This window comes from Apis mellifera, linkage group LG16 (genome assembly GCF_003254395.2).
Source record: "Apis mellifera strain DH4 linkage group LG16, Amel_HAv3.1, whole genome shotgun sequence".
NCBI lineage: Eukaryota > Metazoa > Arthropoda > Insecta > Hymenoptera > Apidae > Apis > Apis mellifera.
The window spans coordinates 4,492,538-4,520,320 of NC_037653.1; the positions used below are offsets into that span (position 1 = coordinate 4,492,538).

A 27,783-nucleotide genomic window follows, 5' to 3' on the forward strand; every position below is an offset into this window, starting at 1 on the left:
GCGTGGCGCCACGGTCGAGATACGTACCAGACCGATCGACTGGTTTGTAATTGTTTAAGAGGATTAGCCGGGGGTAAAGTTTACGCGTGTCCAAAGAGTGGAGCCGCTGATATTTATCCTCGACATTAGACCCCTCCCCCTCCTCCGTCTGATCCCGGAAAATTCCATTAAAAGTGGCTGGAAATTGGCGTGAATCATCGAGCCCCCCCTCCTCGAGAAATATCCTAACCTCTCTGGATGCGCGTCACGAACGACGCTTATTTATTAATTAGAAGAAAAAAAAGAAAAAGACTCAAATACGCGTGCGTATAAAATCAAACTGAGATGGACAAAGTTAACGAAACTTACCTCTGAATTGTGAATCGAAACGAGACGATGAATTTACGAGAGCGAAAATCCGTCCGTCTGTTAACGAATATCGACGTATGTAGCTTCGTACGACGGATCCGTTCGAGTGAAAAAGAAAGAGAGGCCGACAAAGAGAGAGAGAGAGAATCAAAACTATGAGAAGTTCGATCAAGATGAAAAAGATTTCCTGATCTGATCCGCGCGGGACAGGATGTCGCGGGTGGCCGCAGGTGGCGCCCCCAATATAAGCTCTTCTGACTGAACCGGTGATACAGGGCCAAGCCTCTCTCTCTCTTTCTCTTTCTTCTGAAACTTTCACGGCGGAATGTGTCATCCTGTCACTGAACCCACATGGGGTACGAGACGTCCCATGGGCCCGTCACAAGCTCCCCCATCCATTCCTCCAGATCTCCTCCTCCTCCTCCTCCTCCTTCTTTTCGAGATAAACGTTACTGTTACGCAATACGAACGCAATCCACCACGTTTTACGCGAGTTATTTGCTTTTTCTTTCTTTCAATTCAAAGATTCTCTACTTGTACGTATACATATATACATACTGAATGAAATTATTCAAACTTTTTACTATTTTTAATTTCGATTCGAAATTAAGAATAATACAAAGTCGAAGAAAAGTATCGAAAGAAATTTCCCGTTTTTTTTCTAAAATCTACCTGATGAGGACACAGGTTACCGGGCACGACTTTCACAGCGTGGTTTTTATCCGTGATCCGTAATTAACCCATCAGACGTCAGGCGTTAATGAAAGTGCAGGAGAGACGGCACCGGTGTGTCCCGTGTCCCGGGCAGAGACAGGTGGGAGACACGCGTGTGTACACAGAAGAAGAGAGCGAGCCGGTGTGAAAAACGAAAAACGGTGGGGAAGGGAGAAGAGAAATTCTCTCGCTCTCTCTCTCTCTTTTTCTCGTGGACGGAGAAAAAGAGGGAGGGGAAGAAGGATGCTGGAATACGACGTTTCGAAGGGAATAGGAGGCGAGGGCTGGGGCTATCCTGGAAGGTGGGCACCGCGAGATATAATACCCGACTACCTCTACCAGCCGCGATAAGTGTCAACTGCAGCGTGCCAGATAAAAAGAACGTAGGAAAAATAAAATTTAGCTCGGTGATCCATCATGAGGCTACGGACGCCGGACGCGCAGGCTCCGTTCCCATTGGCTGGCTCCGCCCAAACGCGGTCACGTGGCCCCGCTCGAGGACACGCCCACTCTCCAGAAGGCAGCGCCCCTATCTATAGCTCGGCAGCCTACGAGTATGCCCGAGAATCGAGCGAGGAAGAGAGAGAGAGATAGGGACGGAGAAGGAGAATGGTGTCCGTGGCGAGAAAGAGAGAGAAGGAGAGAAAGAGAGAGAGAGATCCACGATAAACTGGACACACAGCCAGACCCCCTCAGGCTCACCTGCGTGTGCTGCCTTCGACCGTGCCGCCTTTCCGCCAGTCCACTCCACCTAGCCAGTCCACTTCAGCGACCCTCGTCGACCGGATCGACGACGCGTCCGCTTCTCCACCGCGTTTATCGCGACTCGAGTATCGACGAACGAGTTTCCCAAACGCGTATCTACACCGGTACGGTAATAAATATGGATCTGCCTCGGGATCTATAACGCTCTTTCGCGCACGAGAGAGAAAAAAGAGTTAAACGACACTTTTCGATGCGTGGAGAAGCTTCGACCCGAATAAAACGAAACAACGACGACAACAAGTGCGCGAATAGGAGCCGTGTGAGATTACCCGTGTGAATCGAAAGTTGAAAAGAAGGAAGGAAGATCGATTATTTAAACGTCGAATTTAACGAGCGAGACGGAGAGTGCGGCGAGAGGGGGGGGGAGGACTCTAGCGGATAGTACAGCGATATCGCGTCGCGCTATGTGAGCTAATTGGCCGATCCCTCCTCTCTCTCTCTCTTCTCTCTTCCCTCCTCCTCCTCGCTCGCGCGCGCGTCAAGGACAGGCGTTTGGCCGGCGGTTGTCCGCGGGCCAGCAGGTGGCGGCTACCGCGCAATTGATGCATTCGCCTGGACGCGACGAGGATGATGATGATGGACATGGGCATGTACGGAACCTACGGCAAGCCTGACTCGTATCCCAACTACGTTTGCACGGGTCAAGGGAATCATCATCACCATCATCATCATCACCATCACCATCAAACGACGGCCGGCCACCACGTGCCCGTCCCGGCCTCGCCCGAGCTGGCCCCGTCCCACTACTTCCCCCAATCGGCCGTCTCCCCTTACTCCTCCTCCTCCTCGGAGAGTTTCCTCGCCGCGGAATCGGCCGCTTCGTCCGGCACCCCGCCCCAGCAAACTTTCTACACACCTTCAACGTCAACCGGCGCGCTGCACGAGGACGGATCCGCGATCATCTCGTCCGAGAACGGGCTCAGTTACACGAATTTGGATTACACGGCCGCCGCCTCCTCCTCCTCCTCTCCCTCGTACGGCGGAAATGGATCCTCGGTCGATCCTCAGGGCTACCACCACCACCACCACCACCACCACCACCACTTGCAGCAGACGGGGTACAGGGATCACCACCACCACCATCATCATCATCACGACCCCCAGCAATCGGCGGTCGGGAACGGTGTCGTCCAGCAGACAACCTCGATGATGACGAGGGCGGCCGAGCACGAGAGTCACAACAACAACAATCACCAGTTGCACCACCACCACCACCACCACCAGTCATCCTCTAGTCATCACCACCATCACCATCACAACGAGGCCGAGTATCATCAACAGTTGCCGCCCGTGGCCGGAGCGGCGACCGCCAATTACGCGATCCACCAGATACAAACGGCGCCCGAGGATTCGTTGCACTATCAGATACGTCAGAACGATTACAACAACGTGGGGGGGCATTACAAGGAGGAGAGTCAATCGGATCCCTCGTGTTATCAAATCTCGCTCCAGCAAACGTCAGCAGCCGGCCACCAGCATCATCTTCAGCATCATCATCATCATCAGCAGCAGCAGCAGCAGCAGCAGCAACACCATCATCCTCAATCGCAGCAGCAGCAACCGCACGTACCTACGTACAAGTGGATGCAAGTGAAGAGAAACGTGCCCAAACCAGTCGGTACGTAGACACGGTTTTCGATTCGAAGGTTTCTAAGAGTTCTTTCTTTTTTTGATTTTTATCTGCTGGGAAATTAATGGTACACGAATGGAACCTCTTTTACGATTAGTGGGATCGTAAGATGAATGATGAATAATGATGAAAAATTACTTCGATTCGAATAGAATAATTGTTTACTTACGAATCTATTTTCTATTTGAAAAATCGTGGGAGGAGAGGGATAAAGTCTTCCTCGAAATAAGTCTATTTCTATTATTCCGAAAAATATATCGATAAATAGGGATGGAAATCGCGGGAGGAGAGGAATAAATTCTTCCTCGAAATAAAAATTACTTCGATTCGAATTATTTCGATCCCGATAAAAGTTAATAACAATAATTGTTACGAGTTTTCTTATGAAAAATATATCGATAAATAGGGATAGAAATCGCGAGAGGAGAGGGATAAATTTTTCCTCGAAATAAAAATTCTTTCTATTCGAATTATTTCGATAAAGTGAATAAGAATAATTTTTAATTGTTACGAGTTTACTTACGAATTGTTACGAATCTATTTTCTATTATTTCGAAAAATATATCGATAAATAATAGATGGAAGATGGAAATCGCGAGAAGAAAAGAATAAATTCTTCCTCGAAATAAAAATTACTTCGATTCGAATTATTTCGATCCTGATAAAAGTTAATAAAAATAATTATTACGAGTTTACTTACGAATCTATTTTCTATTATTTCGAAAAATATATCGATAAATAGGAAATCACTGGAGGAGAGGGATAAATTCTTTCTCGAAATAAAATTTATAAAATTACTTCGATTCGAATTATTTCGATCCCGATAAAAGTTAATAAAAATAATTGTTACAAATTTACTTACGAATTTATTTTCTATTATTTTGAAAAATATATCGATAAATAGAGGTGTAAATCGCGGGAGAAGAGGGATAAATTTTTCCTCGAAATAAAAATTATTTCGATCGAAGATAAAAATTAATAAAAATAGTCGTAACGAGTTTATTTACGAAAAATATATCGATAAATAGAGATGGAAATCGCGGAAGGAGAAAAATAAATTCTTTCTCGAAATAAAAATTACTTCGATTCGAATTATTTCGATAAAGTGAATAAGAATAATTTTTAATTGTAACGATTTTACTTACGAATCTATTTTCTATTATTTCGAAAAATATATCGATAAATAGGGATAGAAATCACGAGAGGAGAGGGATAAATTCTTCCTCGAAATAAAAATTCCTTCGATTCGAATTATTTCGATCGAAGATAAAAGTTAATAAAAATAATTGTTACAAGTTTACTTACGAATTTATTTTCTATTATTTCGAAAAATATATCGATAAATAGGGATAGAAATCACGAGAGGAGAGGGATAAATTCTTCCTCGAAATAAAAATTCCTTCGATTCGAATTATTTCGATCGAAGATAAAAGTTAATAAAAATAATTGTTACAAGTTTACTTACGAATTTATTTTCTATTATTTCGAAAAATATATCGATAAATAGAAAATCGCAGGAGGAGAGGGATAAATTCTTCCTCGATTGAAAATTAAATTATTCGATTCGAATTATTTCGATCTCGATAAAAGTTAATAAGAATAATTGTTATGAATTTATTTACGAATCTATTTTCTATTATTTCGAAAAATATATCGATAAATAGGAATAAAAATCACGAGAGAGTAACTTACGAGTACTTACGAATCAATTTTCTGTTATTCCAAAAAATGAAAAAAAGGAAAGGGATAAATTCTTGCTGGAAATTCACTTACGTCGATAGATCGAATAGGAATGGAAATGGCGGAGAAGCGGTACTCGAGGGAAGCACGTGCAGCAAGATTAATGAACCGGAATTACGTGTCACGTTTTATTAATCTCGTTACGCGTTGGTTTGCGTTTCAAAGGCAGTAGGTCGTCGGCCAATGAGTAACGCCAACATTTTTACTTGTCCGTCAATCTTCATTTCGTCGCTCACCACCCAGGCGAAAATCTCCCGCTTGGCAAAGCGTGGTCGGCCGGCGGCCGCCGCCATTCCAGATCCACCGACTTGCGTAAAGCGTCGTCAACGAGCGGCAATTGAGCCGTGTCGCGACACTCCAACCAGAGTTTAAACAAATTGTCCCCTTCTGAGAACTGTTTATCTACAAAGAAATTATTCCTTGCTTATATTAAACGATTATTACTTTAAAAAGAATAAATAATAAAATTGTTTACAGTGACGCGCTTATTCTTTTTCGTCCTCGTTGAAAAATGGCGCCAATATTAATGCGTTTAAAATTAAAATTTCGAATGTTTGAGAAATACATTCTTTGTTATCGTTGCAGCTTTTCCTTAAAAATTGAGATTAGGCTTTATTCCAACTGTATTAATTGTTATCAAGAAGCGATAAGGGGAAATAATCTAGGCTCAGAAATATCAATCGTTCTCGACGATTGCCAATTTCATCTCTCTCTCGATATTAATTTCAGAAAAAAGAGAAACGATATTCGAGAACGTTCGAAATCAAAATTCGATAAGAGGGATTTATTTATCGGATTTATTTATATCCCGGGTTGAGGTTGTTTTAGCCGGTGTTTACGTTTATGCGACAATCGTAAACGCGGCTGATAAGATTATGCACACCGGCGCACAGATACGAGCCATTTTACAAGAATACCGTAGGCCGGTAACCATAAATCAACAGCGTTGCGAACCTCTCTCTCTCTCCTCGCCTATCTCTCCAACAAATCACTCTCGATTATTCCACTTACGTAGATCTTTGATATTTTCATTCGTGGCGCCTGCTAGTCAGTCCTTACACATCTACGTATTTCTTGAGTGTATTATCGAAATAATAATTCCTATAATTTATAAATTTCATTTTGCCTGTCATTCTTTTTTTTTTCTTAATAAAAGAAATTAACGAAATTAACGTTCGAAGATATTTTAATAAATCTTCGCGGATTTTTCGAATTATTTTTCGCCAAGTTTGGAAGCTCGATATTAAATATAGGAGATAAGAGTATCGATACCCTTAATCGGATTATTTACAAGGAAAAATATGCGGAAAGGAAGAAGAAAAAAAAATATTCTTCCGTTGGAAAACACGCCGTTATCGCGCGCATTGAATTCGACGATGGCCGCGCGAGATATCGAAAAGCTCCCTCCCCCTCCTCTCCTCTTCCCCGCCGCGGTGATAAGATCCGCGCTTAAGAACGAAAATTCTTGCACTCCGACGCTTAGTTTATCTGATTATTTCTGAGGGAGACTACAACGCCGATAACGGATATCTCGTCTCCCTGAGGCTTTAATTAAAAGCCGATATATTTTCATGACGCGCATGTGTCGGTATGTAAGCAATCTATCTGATCGTCCCGAAAAATTAAAAATGGAGGAGAAGAATAGAGACCGAGTCCAATTGAAAAATTAATCGAAACGGGTTGGAGAAGGTAATAAGAGATCAGTTTAGAAACACACGATAATGCGTTACGCAAAGATTGTAACGAGGAGGAGGAGGAGGAGGAACAATTTATCGTTTCGAAAGTGATCGTTGAAAGCGATTTATGCATAAATGCGTCTAATTATTATCATAAAAGTCCAGTTGTCGAGCGTGGTAATAACTCGTTCGAATACGGATCGAATAGGAATTTTTTCTCGCTCGACCAGTCTGGAAAAAGGAATTCTCCGTGCCCTGATTCGTACGTTTTTCCAATTTGTCGAGGAACAGGAATAATTCGAATCGTTTTGATGTCGATAAAGAAATCGATCGAGTCGATAATGGAATTTCCTTGAGAAATTTTAAAATTTTTCCACGGGAAAATAAATAATATCACACGATGCAGGGAAAGGAGAGAAACATTGAGTAGTTAATTATATTATATATATTATATATATATTATATTATTATTATATATATATATATTATATTATATATATATTATAAGTTTTGGAAAAATTTGTCGAGAAACAGGAATAATTCGAATCGATTTGATGTCGATAAAGAAATCGATCGAGTCGATAATGGAATTTCCTTGAGAAATTTTAAAATTTTTCCACGAGAAAATAAATTATATCACACGATGCAGGAAAAGGACGGAAATATTGAGTAAGTTTTGGAAAAATTTGTCGAGGAACAGGAATAGTTCGAATCGATTTGAAGTCGATAAAGAAATCGATCGAGTCGATAATAGAATTTCCTTGAGAAATTTTAAAATTTTTCCACGAGAAAATAACTAATATCATACGATGCAGGGAAAGGACAGAAATATTGAATAAGTTTTGGAAAAATTTCTCGAGGAACAGGAATAATTCGAATCGATTTGAAGTCGATAAAGAAATCGATCGAGTCGATAATGGAATTTCCTTGAGAAATTTCAACAAATTTTTCCACAAGAAAATAAATAATATTACACGATACAGGGAAAAGTTGAGTGAGTTTTGGAAAAATTGTTGGAAAAAATTGAAATCAACGTGGTGGTAACGCGATAAGAGGATGTCGGTTCAAGCAAGGGCTCCCCCCCACTCGGGGAGCTAATTTGCTTAACAGCGAGGCAGGGGTTGGAGGGAATCGGCGGCTAAGCCTGGTATCGTTCAAATGGAGCTTGTCAGGATTACCAGCGTTTCCCTTAATAGCTCATTATAATCGAATTAATAACACCAGCCGAGAAGTCACCGAGGGTGACGCTTATTACACCGAGACATGCAAACGAAACTCTCTTGCCGACCGAGTTCCTTTATCCACCGTTTCCACGCTTTGGAATTTGAATCGAACGGATCTCTCTCTTTCTCTTTCGTTGATGATAGATTTTTAGTGAATTTTCATCGTTTATATATATGTATATATTTCAACAATATGTGCAATTATTCGTGTGAACTATGTTTCATCGATGATTGCAGATGATTTTATATTTGTATATTTTTATATTAATTTCTTTTGTTAGTTTGACAAGATTTTTGTGATTAGAAATTGAATTAAGAATTAAAGATTAAGAATTGACTCTTCTATTTGAGCAAAAGTAACAAAGTTTGTTTTCTCTTTGTTAAGACTCTGAAATTAGAAATTAATTAAATTTTGAATGTAATTAATTAGCTATTTTGTAAGTTATTGGTTTGACAAGATGTTATGATTGAAAATTAGAATTAACTCTTCTATTTGAGCAAAAGTAATGAAGTTTATTTTCTCTTTGTTAAGACATGTAGACTCAAAAATATTCTGAAATTAGAAATGAATTAAATTTTGAGTATAATTAAATAGAATTCTTATTTGAATATACATTCACTTAAGTAAGTTATTGGTTTCACAAGATGTCGTGGTTGAAAATTAGAATTAATTAGTTATTAATTTATATGTAAATGTACTTTGAAATTGAAAGAAGAAATGAAGTAAATTTTGAGTATAATTAAATAGAATTCTTATTTGAATATACATTCACTTACATTTGCAACGATATATGCAATAAATTATTCATGTGAAAGTAGAATTTAACGATCTTCCATCGATGATTGCACATGATTTTATATTTGCAACATGATTTTATATTGCAAGATGTTGTGATTGAAAATTAGAATTGGACTCTTTTACTTGAGCAAAAGTAGTGAAGTTTATTTTCTCTTTGTTAAGACTCAAAAACTCTGAAATTAGAAAATTAAAAATGAATTAAATTTTGAATATAATTAAATAGAATTCTTATTTGAATATACATTCACTTAAATGAGTTATTGGTAAGTTTGACAAGATGTTGTGATTGAAAATTAGAATTGACTCTTCTACTTGAGCAAAAATAGTAAAATTCATTTTCTCTTTGTTAAGACAAGTACATCCAAAAGCACTCTGAAATAAGAAATGAATTAAATTTTGAATATAATTAATTAGCTATCATTTTTTGTAAGATGTTGTGATTGAAAATTAGAATTGACTCTTCTACTTGAGCAAAAATAGCAAAATTTATTTTCTCTTTGTTAAGACATGTAGATTCAAAAGTATTCTGAAATAAGAAATGAATTAATAATTTTGAATATAATTAATTAGCTATCATTTTTTGTAAGTTATTGGTTTGACAAGATGTTGTGATTGAAAATTAGAATTGACTCTTCTACTTGAACAAAAATAGTAAAGTTCATTTTCTCTTTGTTAAGACAAGTACACCCAAAAGCACTCTGAAATAAGAAATGAATTAAATTTTGAATATAATTAAATAGAATTCTTATTTGAATATACATTCACTTGAGTAAGTTATTGGTTTCACAAGATGTTGTGATTGAAAATTAGAATTGACTCTTCTTGAGCAAAAGTAGTGAAGTTTATTTTCTCTTTGTTAGGATTCAAAAATACTCTGAAATTAGAAATGAGAATTAAATTTTGAATATAATTAATTAGCTATCATTTTTTGTTGATTTTATATTTGCAACAAGATGTTGTGATTGAAAATTAGAATTGATTCTTCTACTTAAACAAAAGTAATGAAGTTCATTTTGTTAAGACAAGTACATCCAAAAGCACTCTGAAATAAGAAATGAATTAATTACAATTCTTACGTTAAAAAAAATTTCTTAATAATTCAAACAAGATTCTCTTCCAATCGTGAAAAAATTGTCTCCTTATTGATTATTTTAAACAATCAATCAATCATTTCTTGAGAAAATATCCTCCTTTTCCTCAACCTTCCTCCCTTTATAATTCTCATTCCAGATTCTCCCCTTTGAAAGAAACAACTGAAATAAAATGAAACAAAATGAATTGTATCTCTACGAAGCTATAATTCTAAAATTTCTCACCTCCTACCTCTCCAAATTCTCTCTAAAAACCTTCAAAAAAATAATATCCACCAATATCCCCCTCTTCCAATCTTCTCTTTTCGAGAAGACGATCGAAACGGGAATCGGGAAACGTCTCTCTTAAATGCAAGAGGGTCGCTCCTCTTTCTCTTCCACCAATCCCAATCACAGAGAGAGAGAGACAGAGACAGTGGCAGACAGAGAGAAGAAATGGAACGGTATATATAATGATAAATCGGGAAGGGGCTGACAGCGTGCGCCTCGTGCGACGCCCTCCGCTCCCCTCTCCCCTTCCTTCTCGACGGGAAGAAGGGTGGTCCACGCAACACGCGTCGTCCCGCAGACGCCCTCCTGCACCCCCCGCATGGGGCGTGCATTATGGAGGCAACGAGGGAAAAAATGGTACGGGATGCTATTGTGCGTCCCCCGGCCAACCAAAAAACTTCTCCACGGCCAAAATCTGCCCGAAAACTCTCCCTCCCTCCCCTTCTGCTCCACTCCTGCTCCGCCCATCTCGTTACACTTCTCTCTTCCTTCGCCTCTTCTCCAACGATGGCTTTGGAGCTTTCCATCCTTCGTTTTGATCGATAATTTTTCAAATTCATTTTTCCTTTTTAAGAAAGAGAGAGAGATAATTAATTTATGGTATATTCGATTTATTTCGAAAATTGGAGAATCTTTGATTACCTTCTTCGTGGAGAATTAAATACGTAAGCTTGGAAAGAATAATCTACGATAGACTTCGAATATAATAAAATCGAAGAAATCGTTGGTTCCATCATAGTCTCGAAACGAGTAACACTGAGAAAAATATAATAAATTATTTTAAGGAACAGAAGAAAAAATCAATCTTACCTGTGTTTTTCGTTTTTAACATTTCAATCTTACGATACTCGCGATATCCACGCGCCTTCTTGCACCGACTCCCGTTTTACGACGTCGCGTCACGTATCGAGGCAACCTTCGAATCGACTTCGTCGATCGCTTTCCACTTTAGCCTCCTTCTTCTTGGAACCGATTATGTTGCGCTCTGCTTTTCGTCATATCATTTCATTCCATATACTCTCTCTCTTTCTTTTTCAAGAATTTTTCGAATACTCGTTGAATCTGAAACACGTTAAAAAAAAAATCAGAAATCAAATTTTTGATCGATACCGAAGATAATTGGTGGACGTTGAACGTCTCTTTCCTCCAGCCTGATAACGATTCTACTACTATTACTTGCCAATTAAAAAATAAGAGAGCCAAGAGATTGGAGAGGAAGAAGAAACGATAAGAAAAATATACATGTACAAGTGGATAAGATTACAACAAGATTGAAAAGAGGAGATGAACGCGGATATCTGACGAGTTTACTGCTAAAAGAAAAAAGAAAAAATAGTAGATCGAACTCGAGCGATACGAGAAAGATACAGGAAGATGAGAAGAAACCAAAAAAAGAAAAACTTGAAAAATTCAATTCTCCCCCCTTCCGTATTATTTCATCGTAATTCGCGGTAAATCGAGCGAAAAAAAAACCTTTGGAAAATGTTCGAGCGGTAGGAAAAACAAGGAGCAGAAGGAAAGAACAGTAGAGTAGTAGCCGTCGAGCGTAGGCAGCGCTAGCCGGCCAAGCAAGCAAGCAAGCAAGCAAGCAAGCAAGCAGGCAAGCAAGCAAGCAGTCAGCCAGGCAGGCAGCAAGCAAGAGTGTTACGACTCGGGCCTAGGGCCGTCGGTGGACGCGTGAGTGAGTGGCCGATATCTCGCGAGGGGATCTCAGAGGATCGTTCGCGTGTTTCCACCCGGGCTGCCACCCGCCGAACCTGGCAACCCTCCCCCGATCCCGCAACAACGCTGCCTAAGTAACTGACGACTCTCCCCACCCCCCACTCCTTCCTCCTCCTCCCCCTCCTCCTCCCCTCGCTCGCGCCGCAGCGCGATCAACGGCCACCTTCTCTCTCCCCCCCCCTCCCCTCCTCCCTGTCCACGTGTCTCGCGCAACGGTGATTTTCATTTCCGCGGCACTTCAGTAGGAAGGATATGCATCGCAGCAAAGCGAAAATGAAAGCTACTTGGTGAAAAAAGTCGTCGTCGAGTATTGGGAGGAAGAGGGGGGAGGGAGGAATTTTTTTGGATCGAGAGAAGTTCGAGTTGGAACGATTTGATGAGGAGAGAACGCAAGTAATTGAAATATACGTTCGAAAAGAAATTTTGCAGGCATCGATTTTCTAGGGGAGGAAGATAAATCTGGTAGTTTTTTTTTTATAAAACTTGTTATTAGTATACGACGATAAGATCGTATCGAGATACGTATCTCAAACGTTGAACTCGTTCCGTCTATCGGAGATAAAATTTGTGAAATATAGAATCAGTCGCGAAGCGGGGATTAAGAGTAATCTTAAAAGCCGGGATGAGAGACGAAATTGCGTGTAATTGCGAGGAATCGAGTGTTTCGATGAGGGCGATAAGGGGAATTGGAATGGATCGAACGGATCGAGAAGAATAATAAGAGAGACTTAGGCGATAAAACAAGGCCAATAAAAATGTGACTCTTAATACGCCAAATCGACTGACCTCGGAGCCATAAATAAAACTGACTGCACGCAATTCGTTCGTTCGGCAACCGTGCTAAGAAATTCAGATTTTTTGCCTCATCGAAGAGCAAAACAAATTGTTTATTCCGAATTGTTTAATCGATCGCTCTGATAAGGATTAATTTGTATCTTGGTTTGTAAAAAAAAACCAGTCGTTTACACTGGTGACTTGGGATATATTGGCTATCGCGATATTTAAATCACGATGACAAGGAGAAAAGAAAATTGTGTCGGTAAAATCGTTTTGTCGCTTCTTACGGACACCAGCCGTATCGAATCGATCGATAAGATATCGAACCAACGCAAAGATATCGAGAAAAATCGATCCAACATAAGATTACAAAATATCTTCAAAAATTGATATTTCCAAAAAAAGAAAAAAAAAAAGAAACCATTTAAAAAAAAAAATGTTCCATCTGTGCACACAACGTGCCCTCCTTTAATTAAAATTTCTCGTTCGAGTTCCAAGTCACCCTGCATTCGACCCTTATCGCACCATCTAACCACTCCGCAATATCTAACGATATAAAAGCTGTCAGAAATTAAAGGAAAGGGAGAGGAAAAGCTACAATTAATTCGTGATCTAGATTTTAGATTCGAGACTTCCTTTTTATCGTCCCGAATCGTACAACCGTGAGAAAATATTTACACGAATTTCATGTATTTATTAACACCTCGAGAAGACCGATATACGCACTGATAAACACATTGTAGACAGTTTACTTTACGCTCAATACCATCGGATGATGCACATGGATCGTATCTGTTCATATCTGATACAAATAAAATCACTACCTATTTGTAGTGATTTCCTATTTTATCTCTCTTGTAATACACACGATATTGTGTGTACGTCTCCCGAATGTAAATTCATTCTCATTTCTATTTTCATCTCTTACTTAACTCTTTTATAATCTTCGTACAATCGAACAATGTAAACTAACCTTCGAATAAAATTTCACTCTACGTCACATATACGGTCGATGCGCTGCGATCGTATCGTTTCACAAACGATATCTCTCGAGCCTTGTGAACCAGCCTTTAACTCAAGAATGTAGCATCGTATCGAGCATAAGCTTCGTTACCGAAGCACGCGCCCAATGGTGAAACACGATGATCGCGCTATTGACGCCGTTCAAGCAACAATAACGACTTTACGACGCTCGTTAAACGTCTCGATATACCTCTTATTGCCGTTCAACGAGAGTCGAGCCTCGTTTACGGAGGAGGAAAAGAAAAAGTTTCTTTCGCGCGACAAGAGGCCGATATTTATCGGCAAAACGCGATATAACTCTGGGAAATAACGCTTTTTTCCGTTCGGCAACAGTGCAAAAATGGGCGACGACGTTTTATGGAGGCCATTACGTAGGATAGGCTGAATAAGGCGGCGCGTATGAGCGCGGGATATTTAAAGGATAGTAAATTAGACAAGTTATTACATAGCATAGGAACGAGATGAGGATGGGTGACCATGCATGGGTTAATGGCTACTGGAATGTATCGCTTGTTTGATAATAGCCCGGTCTCAATGGCTTTATTCTCGTTAGAGCCACTTAAAAGCGTTTTTCTTTTTTTTTACCCATTCGCCTCGAAGCTCGGTTATAGGAAAATTGTTATTAAGCAGAGTGGAGACCTCCGTGTTTGCGAGGATTCAATTATATATACACATACGGAGGAGGAGACGAATGTTTGCTCGAGAGATGGCGTTCTACCGTGTAATCGGATGTGGAAATCAGACAAGTTCAAATACAGCTGGATCCTGATCTGGATATACTTTTTTTTTTACTCTTCTGTTCAGGTAGCTCGTTAAAATTTCGCATGCCATCAAAAGATATTTAAATGAAGAAGAGGAAGAAGAAACGATCGATGCGTAAGAAATTAATACACGTGTCTTTAAAAATCTTGTACATATAAAATTTTGGGAAAAAATGGATTGGAAATCCATTGTGATGAGGAAAATCCGAAGAGGAAGGAAACTGGTAGTATCCTTATCCAGGCCCATCTTTCCGGTAACATAATACCCCTGTGGCTGCTCGCGCGTACACATTTCACCCCTCCGGCTCCCCCTTCCACGTCATCTGCGCCCTCCCCCCTAGCTTTTAGCCTTTGAATAATATTTGAATTGCGTAATGCTCGCCTAACAGGGGCACGTTTCGAGGCCAGATGATCGTCCCGCCTGATCAACCGATTATCACTCTCTCTTATCCGGATCGAAGAATGATTGAAATCGATGTACCTTCCAAATTGCTACCAAAATTCGATTTTCTCCAAGATAAAATTTCAAATGATAAAGTTCCATACTTTTTTTTTTTATACAATCGAATTTTACAAATTCAGTTATTATTATTATTATATTCTGATTATTGAAATACGAAGTTTCAAGATGATTTCCAGACGTTTGACACGTTATTACGACGGATCGAGAGAACGAGTTTTCCATTGCGCAATAAAATTTTTCACCATGCGATTAATAAACGCTTCCTCGAAGAACCGGATCGAGAATGGGTTTCAGTACACAACTCGATCTTGCTTCGCTTTCCTTCATTGAATTAAATCAAAATGATCGCGAATAAAATGTAAAACCAATTAATCGAGGGATAATTAACGCGTATATAAAATTTGTTTCATGTTAAACGAACCTAACCTGTACTCGCGCCTTAACCTCAAATCTAATCGAATTGGTTAAAGATCGAAACTGCTCGATAACGAGAGACACATTGGATGAATACGAATCGAATAATCCAGTCTGATATTAAAGAGTATAAATCGTACGTTTCGTTCGTTTCCTCGAGAGAAACTGGAAACTCGATTGCAAGAACAGTTTCTACACACGAAGGAAAGGGTTAAATAACTGGAATTACGGTTCCGTAGACGGTCGCAGAGATCGCGAACAATATTCGGCCGGTGTTTTCCATTTGCTTTTATCCACCCGCATTATCCAACCGCCTCTCTCTATCTTTCTCGCTCGCTCTAATTTTCGCCCCACCCTCTCTCGCTCGTTTTCACTCGTGCACAGACGTGCCACGAGTAAAATAATAATATTAAGCCAGGTGAGATTTAATCGAGGGGGGGCCTTTGAACGAAGGCTGGCATGCATGCCTCGAAACCGCGGCCGCATGTGTTTCACCAGGTATATTATGCACGTTAAGCGTGAGCAGGAACGTGTGCGTTACGGGGGAATTACATCCGTGTTCGAGCTTTAAGCGCGCTCCGCTTCTGTCGGTTGTGAGCCACGATTCGAATTAACTTCTTTTCGAAAGCGTCAATATTTCGTATTTCGTAAGCGTGAAATTTCGATTAAAATTCAAACTCGACACCTACTGTGAATGCGAATTAATTATAACAAAAATGATGTACAGATTATTTGGAAAATCAATAATTTTCGTATCGTTATAATATAATCGAATATCGTTTGAATACTTTAGTCAAACATAAAGATTCAAGAAAATATTTAAAAATGAGATTTAATTCGTTTAATGTTCTTGTACGATTATAATGAAAAGAAAAAAAAAATTATAATTAGATTGCGGATATTGTTCATTTGTGAAGATTAGTAAAAAAAAAAAAAAATAAATAAAAGTAATCTTATTTGTAATTTAATCCTATATATACCTCAGTTTAACTATTGTCAACATTACTTACTTAAAAGGCAATACGATCGTGCCATAAAATTTAAGTGTCGTTAAGTATGCTAATAATTTTAATCGATGCTATTAACGTCCGTTGCGAGAGAACGTCATAATTACTACCATATCGTGATAATGCTTAATCGAAAGTGATTCATTCATTCACGTCTAAAGCGTGTTTTCATCCGAGTCTAGGATTTATCTTTTCGAGAAATGAAATCAAACATGGCTACCGTAGCAAAACACAACGCGATATCCCGAACTAATATTTTATAGGTTATGCTTTGAGCACGCACGATTGACAAGAATTCTCGAATATCTAATACAAATTAACATGTTCTTTTTTGACAGATATTTCATATTAAAAGTATAAATAATCGATAAACAATTTTATCTCGTGTAAATATGTTTTAGGTTAAGCAATAACTTTCGTCGAAAACGCATAATTTGATTTATTATTAACGGATAGAATGTTTTCTGAAAATGTAATATCCAAGATTCGAAAGGAACTTTAATGCGAGATTAATGATCACTGATGTGTATAGAGACTTTGGTCGATCTGACGTACGGAAAATCAACGGTAGCTCTGTCCTCCCGTTAAAGTGCTAAATTGATGAATGAGTCGCGAAAACGAAATACATTTCATTGTACCACATCGGCCCGTGGACTAATAGAACTTGTCCAACTCGATTATTCGACTTGAAGATGCGTGAGCTTAATGGCCGGCGGCCAAGTTCCGGGCACAGTTTTTAAGTGACTGATGTTTTCGGAATTATACGAAAAAATACGTGAGATAAGATCTATTCGTTCTATTCCCTCGTGATAAATTGATTGACTTTAGTTAGATTAAATTTGGATTTAGATTATGTTTGAGTATAGATTAAATAGTTGTAATATCGGATAAAATATGAAAAAAAGATGATGAAAGGAAGGAATGAAGCAATACAGGCAAACACGAGTGAAAAAGAAGATGTGGCTCTAAGGCGGTGGCTTGACAGTTTCGTCCACCCTGTGCCATTAAGTAAATTGACTTCCACATACCGGTAGACTAAATAACAATCTAATTTCCATAATGCGTAAGTGACGCCACCTTTTTTTTATCGGAACGCATTCCTCGCTACACTTTATTTCGTTGGATTTCGTTATGAAGCGTTTTATATTCAATGAACACACGTGTAAACAATTTGAGAAAATTCGTATCAAATTTTAACTTTGTTCGAATTTATGATCCAATCGATAACAAATGTGTAGAAGAAAATACGTAATAATATCAATTTACGTATACGTAAATAGAGAATGATTTCAAAATGAGCATAGTGGTCAGTTGATAAATATGGGCTAAATAAAATGACGTAACAACTTACTTTTGACAACAGCTGATGCAATTTGATCCAGATTTAGGGCTTAACCCTATCGGTCTTCGATAGAGGGTGGACAGGTTCACTCCTTAGAACACTGACCAGCTGTGTTGGACAACAAACGGCTGTCGATTGGTGGACCAAAGTTGAGTTTCATCCTGTATAGATTACTTTTAACCTCTTTCTTGTACACGTTTGACACGTACGAAGGGCATTGACATCTGTAATTAAGATGAATTTAAGTTAGATACATTAATTCTTACAAGTCATACAAATTAATGATGAAACATCTACCTAATTGTTAGAATTTTATAACTTATATTAATATTTACGACAAAACTTGTTTTTGCTAGCAATTTTTATTACAAATTGTTTTCTCGTATTATGGCTAGTTTAAAAGGGAAAAATTCTTACAAATATAAAATATAAAAGGAATTATTTTTATTAAATATGAAAAATATACTTTGAATGTACCTTGTAAAAAAGTTTTTCAAATAAAAAGAAAAATTTAAATTTGTTGCAGCAGCAAAGACAAATCCAAATGTCGGAGAATATGGCGGCAGCACTGGTGGGAACGCGTCTCCGTACGCCACCACGGCGAACGGTCCAGTGAACTGCCTTACCGGTGGACCTATGGCCGGTATCGCAGGTAGCTTCAACAATACCGGCCGAACCAACTTTACAAACAAGCAACTTACAGAACTCGAAAAAGAATTCCATTTCAACAAGTACCTGACTAGAGCGAGACGTATTGAAATCGCGTCAGCGTTGCAACTAAACGAAACACAAGTGAAAATTTGGTTCCAAAACAGAAGGATGAAACAGAAGAAGAGAATGAAGGAAGGCTTGATACCAGCTGAGAGTACGACTATAAGCTCACTCAGTGGCGCTAGAAGTTCAAGTAATTCGCCAACTAGTTCTTCGAGTCATGAAACCAGTGGACTCGGTTTATCTAGTTTTACAAGCGATAACAGTCGGGAATCACCACCTTCTTCCTCGAAAGATTGACGCGTTCCTTGCTGCAGCAACGAACGTCTATATGGCCTACGACTTAACGATGATTGGTGAAAACTAAAAGAATAAAAAAAATGTTATTTTAAATCGCGTGACTTGAATTTATATTGACTTGAATTTTCTTGCTGCAGCAGCAATAGTAATTATAGTAATATTTCCAATTTTACTAGAACGAAATCATTATAATAATATATAATAGTCTTTTGGCGATCTTGAAAATTATCAAAATTAATCGAACATAGATTAGAAATTGAACGATGTATGTACTACTTATGTGAATTATTTATTTTTGATTGAGTTATATATTGTAAAGACAGTGTGAACAGAATTCCCGAAAGGTTACCATATACCTCAGTTTGTGTAAATGGTATAACAATATTTATATATAATTATAAATACCAATGATATTGATCATGTCATATTAAAAAAAAAAAAAAAAAAAATTACGAAGATATTTTTCTTAGATGCTTATGATTAATAGCATCTAGAAAATAATTTTTTTTTTTTGATGAGGACAATTATTGTTTGATATTATCATCAAAATTAAAATTATATTAAATATTTTTTATTCACTTACTCTTATTTTATCTATTATTAAATATTTTAATATTAATTAATTTTTATACTAATATGAATTGCTATAAAAATTTATATTTTCAAAGAAAAAATTAGAATTTTAAAAATAAAAATCTTCGTAAGCGTATTATTATTGTATTGTATAATAAATTATAATTTGTAATGATAACATGATAACAATAGTTGTGCTCCCAATTTGAATATTTTCTGTATGTATATGTACATAAAATCTAATGCAAATCTTGTACGAATGTCAATGCTATAACATCACTATACAGTAAGATAACATTAAAATAAACAATTATATAATAAGAAAAAAAATCATTGTAAGAATTCTAAATTTATCGAAATGTATAAATGGAAAAATAATGAACTGTATGATGAATTTTAAAATAAATACAAGATTTGCATTGATTCTATTTAATTTAATTTGACCATTTAAAAATTAATGAATTAATATAATCGTAGTTATATAGATTATATTGTGATTATTAAAAATTCTGTACCTAAAATGAACTTGGATATAATAAATTGTGATTATACTGTAGTGTTATTTAGAATTCTGTAGAAAGAATAAAATATTAATACATTACAAAAGAAAACTTATAAAATTCACTCCAAAATAAAATGATTTAACTAATTATAATGTTATTTTTTTATAATGTATTCACTATTTCAATTCACTATTTCACAAGCCTAAATTTAATTTCTCAATACAAAAATAATGAACTTTTATATATATATAATGCATGCTTTTTTTCATATTTGAAATCTAGGCTGATCAACTTTATAAATATATATATTGAATTTTAAATATATTCAAATATTAAAAATGATTGGTAACACTGCAATATTATTCGATAGTAGTTAATAATTAAAAAATCTATAAATACAATCCAATATGTAATATAAATAAGCATAGAAATATTTATAAAAGAATAATTTCAAGGAAATTATTTTTAAAATCTTTTTAAAATTTTACTAAATTTTGTAATTGAATTAAATATAATTCTTACATCTATCACTCTAAATCATAGAGGGCGTAACAAACATTCTTTTACGCAATCGATATTTCGAAACATAGAATATATAAAGTTCCATGTTTAATCTGTCGTGTATTTCATTTGTGCCATAACCTTCAAGTTAGGTCTGAAATAAATTTTCAGAAGTGAATATGATCGAGTAATTAATAAAAAATGGAAGAAACCGACGATTTGGAGGACAGTATAAAAATAAGTGCCAATGAGTTATTGGCTTTTCAAAGAGAATTAAAACAGGAGAAAGAACTTCTTCAAAAGATATTAACAAAAATTGATGATCAAGTACACAGATTACAGGTAAATATTGTTTTTTTTTTTCATTTGTTTTAATATAAAAACTATTTTATATATAATATAAAATATTTAGGTGGAACAACTTCATTTATTGGGCTTAATGAACAAATCATTAAAAGGCACAACAGAAAATTCCTCCTCGTATGAACCTGAAAATGATATTCAACAAGATTCTACAAACAAATCATTAGACTTGTCTGTAGCATCAGCCTTTAAACATTTTGAAGAAGAAATTGAAGATGAAGATGATATTTAGTACGAATAATTTTTGTAACTTAAAAATATTAAAAACTATACATTTTATACATATTGTTATTAATAATTTTGTCAGTTTGATAAATTTGTTTACAACTGAAAAATATATTAATTAATTTTATAAATATACTTCATATTAATAAATTTCTATGTCTTAATACATTTTACCTTATTAACAATTAAATAAAAGTACAAAAACAGAGTTAAATAAAAACCAAACTATTATTATTTCTTAAATCAAGGAGTTGAAGAATTGTCTATACAAATTTGATGTACTGGCAATGATAGCTTTCAACTACTATCGTTTCAGAGAATATGAAACATTTGTACTTAATTAGTGGTGTGTAATTTAAAATGTCTAAATATTTATACGCTTTACGATGGATGACCTTGTTGTCTTAAAGGATTTGCATCTTCAGTAAATGATGGTGGCTTGAATTGTTCTGCAGAGAGACGAGTAATAAATATTCCTACACCTTCTATTAAAGCCAATAATACTCCTCCAATAATTGCACTGCCAGCCATGGCTGGTAAACCATTTCTTGCTGCTAATATTCCACCTGTGGCTGCTCCACTAATAATGGAATTCCATGGATCTTCTTTTTTTCTAAGATGAACCAATGTGCAGTCTATAGTGGAAAACATACCACCCCATAGTGCAAAGTTTCCAGCAATAATAGGAGACTTTTGCTTAATAGCTGTAAGACTTCCTAAAACTCTTTTGTTTATTCCACTGGGTGCATTACGAAAACCTTTAATAGTTTGAAATACTGCTCCCCCAATGGCACCCATGGTAAATGCACCACCACAGTCATCTATTATACGCCATGGGCATGGTTCTCTTGCGTATTCTTCCATTCCTCAATTGATACTCTATAAAAGAAATATTTCTTAATATTTAAAATCATAAAATAATCAATAATAATAATAATAAAGTTATTATTATTTTATTGTTTATATATATTATTATAATAATATATATAATAAGATTGATATTATGATATAATAAATTATATATATATATTATTACGAAAATATAATTAGAAAAAAAAATATTTAATAATTAATAAAAAGTGACTGTAAATATTTAATCTACATGCATATTAAATTTTTTGATTCGATATAAAGTGCAATAAAGATGCTTATTAAAAATAACCTTTAACCACGTAGTTTATTATAATTTTTATTCTGATAGTAATGTTTCTTTAACACTCTATTCATATTTGTTTTGTTCATATAAATATGTTACGTAAAAATATTGTATTTATATGTACCTATATAAAGCACAGAAAGAAATATAAGCAAAATAATGTGTGGCATAAATGAGGTTATGTGATTAATTTTCGTGCACACTAAAATAACATGTGCATAACAATTCGAAATATTGGTATACGTTCTTTAAAAATTTTATTCTCGTTACAAATATAAAAATTCTTTACGTATTTACCATAAAATTCGTTTCAAAATTTCTGCTACCGAGGAAGAAAATGCCTCGAGCACGACACTGTGGTGAATGTAACTACGTTAATGAATTTTCATACAAATAAAAGTTTCTTATAATTATATAAAAAGAGATATTTTACAACTTAATACTATTAATAATTTTTCAAAAAATGATTCAAATGTTTTTTATGATTATTTCATAAAATCATTTCGTTTTTGCACTTTTCATGATATATACTTGAGTTCATTTGTAGTAACGATGTTTTAATTCCGATTCACATTGCGTGATATATAATAATATTTCGAAATAAAATTATGTACGAACGGATTCTAATACGTATATATTTCGTCATAAATAACCGCATAATCGATAACACAATTCGAACGAATAATGATCAGTGACAAGTTTTATGTACTCGATTTAAATATAATACGGCTTATAGTTTGTTATGCATACTAGACTAGGCACACGTTTAAATGATAGTTTAAAATAGAATCAAGCGGACAATGTCCAAAAATAAATCATACTTTCTGTTATACAGTCCTGGATATCCAGTCGTTTTTACGTGACAGAAACTTTCATTATTCAAAGAAAACATCAATTTAAATACTCGATCCATTGTATCTTACCTCTTTTGGTAATTAAAAAAAATTGATAATTATTAACGTACCTCATAACTACGGAAGATTCAAATACTAGAACTAAATTTAAATAAAAAAAATTTACACGTAAAAATTCCGATCGCCCTAAACGATCAAACCTAACATAAAAATGAAATATATACGTATATATTTTGTAATATTATTTTGTGCGTAAAAAGAATTGTTCGGCCAGTAAATTCAGACAACAATGAACACAGTGAAAATATATCAGAAACGAATTCGTTTCTCCTCTGTTTTTTACACGCTACGTGTGCATATGTATAAAAGTGACGTTTCTTGCAGATAAAAATGTCAGACAACAAGACGCTCAAATCAGTGACCGATCAACACTCCTGCCTATCCGAATCGGCAACGTCCATAACGGATAATGCGAAAAGCGGAACTGAGATAGAAAATTCAGTCTCGTTAACGAAAGAACAAGACACACCGATTCAAGACACGGAGTGTTCTATGTTGTGCAACGCGGAAAGTGGGATCTCAGATATGCCTATTAAAGAGATAAATCAGACTGTCGTTGTCGAAGACGCAGAAGTAGCCTATGAAACCTCGCTCGCGGAAAAAGAAACGAAGGACAGCGTGACAATCACGAAGCAAAATGAGCAATCGGTAAAGACAAAAAATATCGAATAATAAAATAAAAATAATTGAAATAATTTTATTATTTTCCAATATATATTAATTTCATTTTCAATTTATTTCCCAGCCAAATGTTCAACAAACGTCCATAGGCGCCGGAGATACTTGCTTCGTTTTCTCTCCAATACAAAATGAGAATAACGATGCTCAGAAGATGGAAGAGAAAATATCGTTTGTCTCAGAGATCGAACAGATTAAATTAGAGGATGAGCAGGGGACGACCGAGAATGAAATTACGATATTGAAATTGAAAGACGAAGTTTCGGTACGAATAAAAAAAAGATATTAATTTAAATTATTATTATATAATTATTAATTATATAATAATAATAATTTAATTAAATTATATTAAATTAATAATATAATGTGATATTAAATTAAATTGTAATAAATTTCTAATTTCCAGAAAATTTCCATCGAACGGGATTCTTATCAAAAACAGTTGGAAAGCACGGAGAAAAAATTGACCGAATTGCAATCGTCGTACGATATACTGATGAAGGGTGAGGGCAACGAGGTGATGCTTCGTCGGATGGTAGACCAGTTGAAAGGCAAACTTATTCAGACCTCGTTGCAATTGGAGGATCGTATCCGTACCGTGGCTAACCAAGAGAAACAGATTAGCGCGTTGAACAGTCAAGTGGCTTCGCTGAAGGAAGTGGAGTCTCTTACTAGAAGTCTGTTGCAAATTCGCAACATGGAAGTGAAGCACTTGCAGGTAATGAGACGTAGGAATGATTTTTAAATTGATAATTTTTTTTTGATTATATGAACGTTTAAAATTCTTGGAAAAAATTAATTTAATTTTTGTGCAATGATACAGGCAGAAGTGGACGACATGGAGGCTCGAATTTCGGAGGAACGAGAACGATACAACACGATGATCAGCAAAATGGATGCTGCGGTGAAATTGAATGCGGATTTAAAGAAGGAATACGAGACGCAACTTTGTCTGTTCCGAGACTTACGAGAAAAATACGAGGAAAAGGTTTCATTACTGTCGGAAGAGAAACGGGCGCTTGAGGCTAACGCGCAAACAGATTCTAAATAAAAATGTGTTTTAAATTGTTTTGTAATTAATACAATTTGTATAAAATTAATAAAAATAGATAAAAGATAATTTGTGTCCTTATTCCCTTTAACCTTTTCTTTATTTAAAAAAGGAACGAAGTTCTAAATATTTAACGTTTTAATGATTATTTGTTACAATGAAATTGTTTTAATTATAATATGTATAAAGTTAGCGTCACTTACCAACGGTTTCCGTGGTGTAGTGGTTATCACATCCGCCTAACACGCGGAAGGTCCTCAGTTCGATCCTGGGCGGAAACATTTATTTTTTTCTATAAAAATAAAAGAAATAAAATAATTTGATATGACAATTATTGAATAAATTGGTAAAAAAATTTAATTAAATAAAAAGTATTAATTATAGAATATCTTTTTTCAGAGTCAATTTTTTTACTAATTAATTTTGTATAATACTTAACAATAATACATGAAATATATAAATTAATATTATAAGTTGTTTACATGAATTGAATCGTTGAGCTAAATATATGTAAGAATTCAATAAGAAAAATCTTATATTTGCAAATGTTTATCGCAAATTCGCGGTAATTTCCAGACGGTCAATATTCATAAAGATAGACAACTAACAATAAGTACATACATGTTTGATATATTTCAATTAAAAAATGTAGTTTAATCTATGAAATGATTATAATAGTTTCTATTCGACTAACTTTTAAAAAAACGTTACAAAACGTTAATTAACCTGTTAATCGAGCAAAAAACGAAGATAACTTGTCATTTGATTTGTCAATTTTTAACTCTTTTACAGCTCGGAACATATATTATATGCGAAAAATGCCACAATCGATTTGATATATATATTTTCACAAAGAAATTTATAAAATTATTTTCATGAATAATTTTTTTATTAATTATTAATGATTCGATGTACTGATTTAACAAAAAGATTTACACTTATATCTAATTATTTATCTGCCAATTTTTAATTTTTTAATATACAATTTTATTAATAATTTGACTAAAATTAATTTACCAATTATACATACTATAAAAAGTTTTTGAATCTGATGGATAGTTTAATTTCTATAACAATAGAAAGAAATACAACTCACAACAAAAAGTATCATACTTAAAGATGATTTATTAATATGATTGACTCAGAAAGATAAATAAGGAAGAAAAAGAACATAAAAAATATCATATAAATGTTACGATAAACGGTGATTCCCAAATGAATATTGGTAAACCTTGAACTTCTATGTAAATAAAGATTAACACATCAAAAAATATGTATAAATACCGTGGAAATCGCTATGTTCAGTATTAGTATCTCTTCATCCATAGAATTGGTGTGGGTTGAATAACTATTGGTAAGAAATAATTATTTTCTTAAGAAACAAACATTGAAAAATATACAATCTATGATTTAAATAAAAATCACTTATTCTGCATTGATTAATTGTTAAGAAACGATTTCATTATTTATTTTCTTCTCTTTTGTTTTTATCCAGATAATCATGAAGAATTTTGCCTTAGCAATTCTTGTTGTTACCTTTGTAGTCGCGGTATTTGGGAATACCAACCTAGATCCGCCTACTCGACCTACGGTAAGATCAAAGACATATGTTTGAAAAAAAAATTATTTATAATTTGATAATTATTAAATATATAATTTATAATTTAAATGGATTTAATTAAAAGATAAAAAATTCTTTTTATTCTAACATAATCAACATATGAATTAAGAAATACGGCGATAAATATTTAAATATTTATGAATTTTATTGAAGAATTAATAATATAATAGCATCCTGTAATTTCATATTAATTTTTATATATAGCGCCTTCGCCGTGAAGCTAAACCGGAAGCTGAACCCGGCAATAATCGGCCAGTATATATTCCACAACCAAGACCACCTCATCCGGTAAATATTTAAATATAAACTGTTACAAATTTAAAAATATCATAATTTTTAATATTAAATTTTGTAATTTTTATTTATAGCGCCTTCGCCGTGAAGCTGAACCGGAAGCTGAACCCGGTAATAATCGGCCAGTATATATTCCACAACCAAGACCACCTCATCCGGTAAATATTTAAATATAAACTGTTACAAATTTAAAAATATCATAATTTTTAATATTAAATTTTGTAATTTTTATTTATAGCGCCTTCGCCGTGAAGCTGAACCGGAAGCTGAACCCGGTAATAATCGGCCAGTATATATTCCACAACCAAGACCACCTCATCCGGTAAATATTTAAATATAAACTATTACAAATTTAAAAATATCATAATTTTTAACATTAAATTTTGTAATTTTTATTTATAGCGCCTTCGCCGTGAAGCTGAACCGGAAGCTGAACCCGGCAATAATCGACCAGTATATATTCCACAACCAAGACCACCTCATCCGGTAAATATTTAAATATAACTATTATAAATTTAAAAATATCATAATTTTTAAAATTAAATTTTGTAATTTTTATTTATAGCGTCTTCGCCGTGAAGCTAAACCGGAAGCTGAACCCGGCAATAATCGACCAGTATATATTCCACAACCAAGACCACCTCATCCGGTAAATATTTAAATATAATTATTATAAATTTAAAAACATCATAATTTTTAACATTAAATTTTGTAATTTTTATTTATAGCGTCTTCGCCGTGAAGCTGAACCGGAAGCTGAACCCGGCAATAATCGACCAGTATATATTCCACAACCAAGACCACCTCATCCGGTAAATATTTAAATATAAACTGTTACAAATTTAAAAATATCATAATTTTTAATTTAAATAAATATTTAAATATAAATTACATTGCAAATTCAACATGACAATATTTTTTATCAAATTTTATATTGATTTCCTATTAAAAATTATGAATCTTATATATATTTAATTTTATTTTTTAGCGAATCTAATTTATGAAGAATATGAAGCACGTGAAATATCAAATATTTAATAAAATATTTTTATTCGATTCATTATAAAATATTGTATGTAATGCTAATTTTAAAATAAATTTGATTTTATTATTATAAAATCTATAAAA

The 27,783-nt window shown here is 34.9% G+C and overlaps 5 protein-coding genes, 2 long non-coding RNA genes and 1 other non-coding gene across 23 annotated transcripts in view; 5 read left to right on the plus strand and 3 right to left on the minus strand.

Annotated features, from left to right (window-relative positions):
• LOC102653741 overlaps positions 1-1,877 on the minus strand; it is a 14,804-nt gene extending 12,927 nt beyond the window's left edge. For 3 of the 5 annotated variants that reach the window (XR_001705958.2, XR_003306210.1, XR_001705952.2), the window contains exon 1: positions 1,765-1,875. This is a non-coding gene — a long non-coding RNA (uncharacterized LOC102653741). Of the gene's footprint in view, positions 1-348; positions 904-1,764 lie in introns of those variants that run through there. The other 2 variants (XR_001705953.2, XR_001705951.2) reach the window with 2 other exon arrangements.
• LOC724422 (homeobox protein Hox-B1a) lies at positions 1,819-19,225 on the plus strand. Of its 2 annotated transcripts, none has more exons than XM_006559348.3 (2): positions 1,819-3,445; positions 18,292-19,225. In XM_006559348.3, exons 1-2 carry the CDS (start codon positions 2,395-2,397, stop codon positions 18,774-18,776), a joined length of 1,536 nt encoding a protein of 511 aa, XP_006559411.2. In that variant the 5' UTR covers positions 1,819-2,394; the 3' UTR covers positions 18,777-19,225. The 2 variants fall into 2 exon arrangements, with proteins under 2 accessions (XP_006559411.2, XP_001120278.4); XM_001120278.5 differs by having other exon boundaries at positions 18,295-19,225.
• On the minus strand, positions 5,312-20,083 carry LOC102653850. Of its 10 annotated transcripts, none has more exons than XR_003306201.1 (8): positions 18,501-18,632; positions 18,243-18,421; positions 17,775-17,989; positions 11,067-11,318; positions 10,899-11,012; positions 10,219-10,821; positions 8,874-10,148; positions 8,513-8,649 (listed from the first exon to the last, which is right to left on the minus strand). It is a non-coding gene; the product is annotated as an uncharacterized LOC102653850 (long non-coding RNA). The 10 variants fall into 10 exon arrangements; XR_003306202.1 differs by having other exon boundaries at positions 8,874-9,769; positions 9,972-10,148; positions 10,899-11,318; XR_003306208.1 differs by having other exon boundaries at positions 8,874-9,593; positions 9,661-10,148; positions 10,899-11,318.
• Positions 20,084-20,390: 307 nt separating this feature from the next.
• On the plus strand, positions 20,391-21,238 carry LOC100578921. Its single transcript, XM_003249455.4, has 2 exons — positions 20,391-20,695; positions 20,766-21,238. Exons 1-2 carry the CDS (start codon positions 20,555-20,557, stop codon positions 20,946-20,948), a joined length of 324 nt encoding a protein of 107 aa, XP_003249503.1. The 5' UTR covers positions 20,391-20,554; the 3' UTR covers positions 20,949-21,238.
• On the minus strand, positions 21,151-22,548 carry LOC413799 (mitochondrial import inner membrane translocase subunit Tim17-A). 2 transcript variants are annotated; one of them, XM_003249450.4, is made up of 2 exons: positions 22,395-22,548; positions 21,151-21,820 (listed from the first exon to the last, which is right to left on the minus strand). In XM_003249450.4, exon 2 carries the CDS (start codon positions 21,803-21,805, stop codon positions 21,323-21,325), a length of 483 nt encoding a protein of 160 aa, XP_003249498.1. In that variant the 5' UTR covers positions 21,806-21,820; positions 22,395-22,548; the 3' UTR covers positions 21,151-21,322. The 2 variants fall into 2 exon arrangements, with proteins under 2 accessions (XP_003249498.1, XP_003249499.1); XM_003249451.4 differs by lacking the exon at positions 22,395-22,548 and adding an exon at positions 22,222-22,367.
• Positions 22,549-22,746: 198 nt separating this feature from the next.
• Positions 22,747-24,795, plus strand: LOC551252 (tropomyosin). Its single transcript, XM_623643.6, has 5 exons — positions 22,747-23,028; positions 23,336-23,659; positions 23,757-23,954; positions 24,096-24,407; positions 24,513-24,795. The coding sequence occupies exons 2-5, from the start codon at positions 23,342-23,344 to the stop codon at positions 24,738-24,740; spliced, it is 1,056 nt and encodes a 351-aa protein (XP_623646.2). The 5' UTR covers positions 22,747-23,028; positions 23,336-23,341; the 3' UTR covers positions 24,741-24,795.
• A 153-nt stretch (positions 24,796-24,948) lies between these two features.
• On the plus strand, positions 24,949-25,021 carry TRNAV-AAC. Its single transcript has one exon. It is a non-coding gene; the product is annotated as a tRNA-Val (tRNA).
• Positions 25,022-26,066: 1,045 nt separating this feature from the next.
• Apid1 (apidaecin 1) lies at positions 26,067-27,778 on the plus strand (the record flags this gene model as incomplete). The annotated part of the gene is given in 8 exon segments (NM_001011613.1): positions 26,067-26,094; positions 26,236-26,331; positions 26,566-26,649; positions 26,730-26,813; positions 27,058-27,141; positions 27,221-27,304; positions 27,384-27,467; positions 27,644-27,778. Coding segments are annotated over 7 exon segments (519 nt in total). The 3' UTR covers positions 27,653-27,778.
• Positions 27,779-27,783: the final 5 nt, after the last annotated feature.

Coding starts and splice junctions, on each gene's coding strand:
- LOC100578921 (XM_003249455.4), top strand. CDS start 20,555: ATGGAAGAAACCGACGATTTGGAGGACAGTATAAAAATAAGTGCCAAT. Junction 20,696..20,765: donor ATCAAGTACACAGATTACAG/GTAAATATTGTT, acceptor TAAAATATTTAG/GTGGAACAACTTCATTTATT.
- LOC551252 (XM_623643.6), top strand. CDS start 23,342: ATGTCAGACAACAAGACGCTCAAATCAGTGACCGATCAACACTCCTGC. Junction 23,955..24,095: donor AATTGAAAGACGAAGTTTCG/GTACGAATAAAA, acceptor TCTAATTTCCAG/AAAATTTCCATCGAACGGGA. Junction 24,408..24,512: donor TGGAAGTGAAGCACTTGCAG/GTAATGAGACGT, acceptor GCAATGATACAG/GCAGAAGTGGACGACATGGA.
- LOC724422 (XM_006559348.3), top strand. CDS start 2,395: ATGATGATGATGGACATGGGCATGTACGGAACCTACGGCAAGCCTGAC. Junction 3,446..18,291: donor AAACGTGCCCAAACCAGTCG/GTACGTAGACAC, acceptor AATTTGTTGCAG/CAGCAAAGACAAATCCAAAT.
- LOC413799 (XM_003249450.4), bottom strand. CDS start 21,805: ATGGAAGAATACGCAAGAGAACCATGCCCATGGCGTATAATAGATGAC.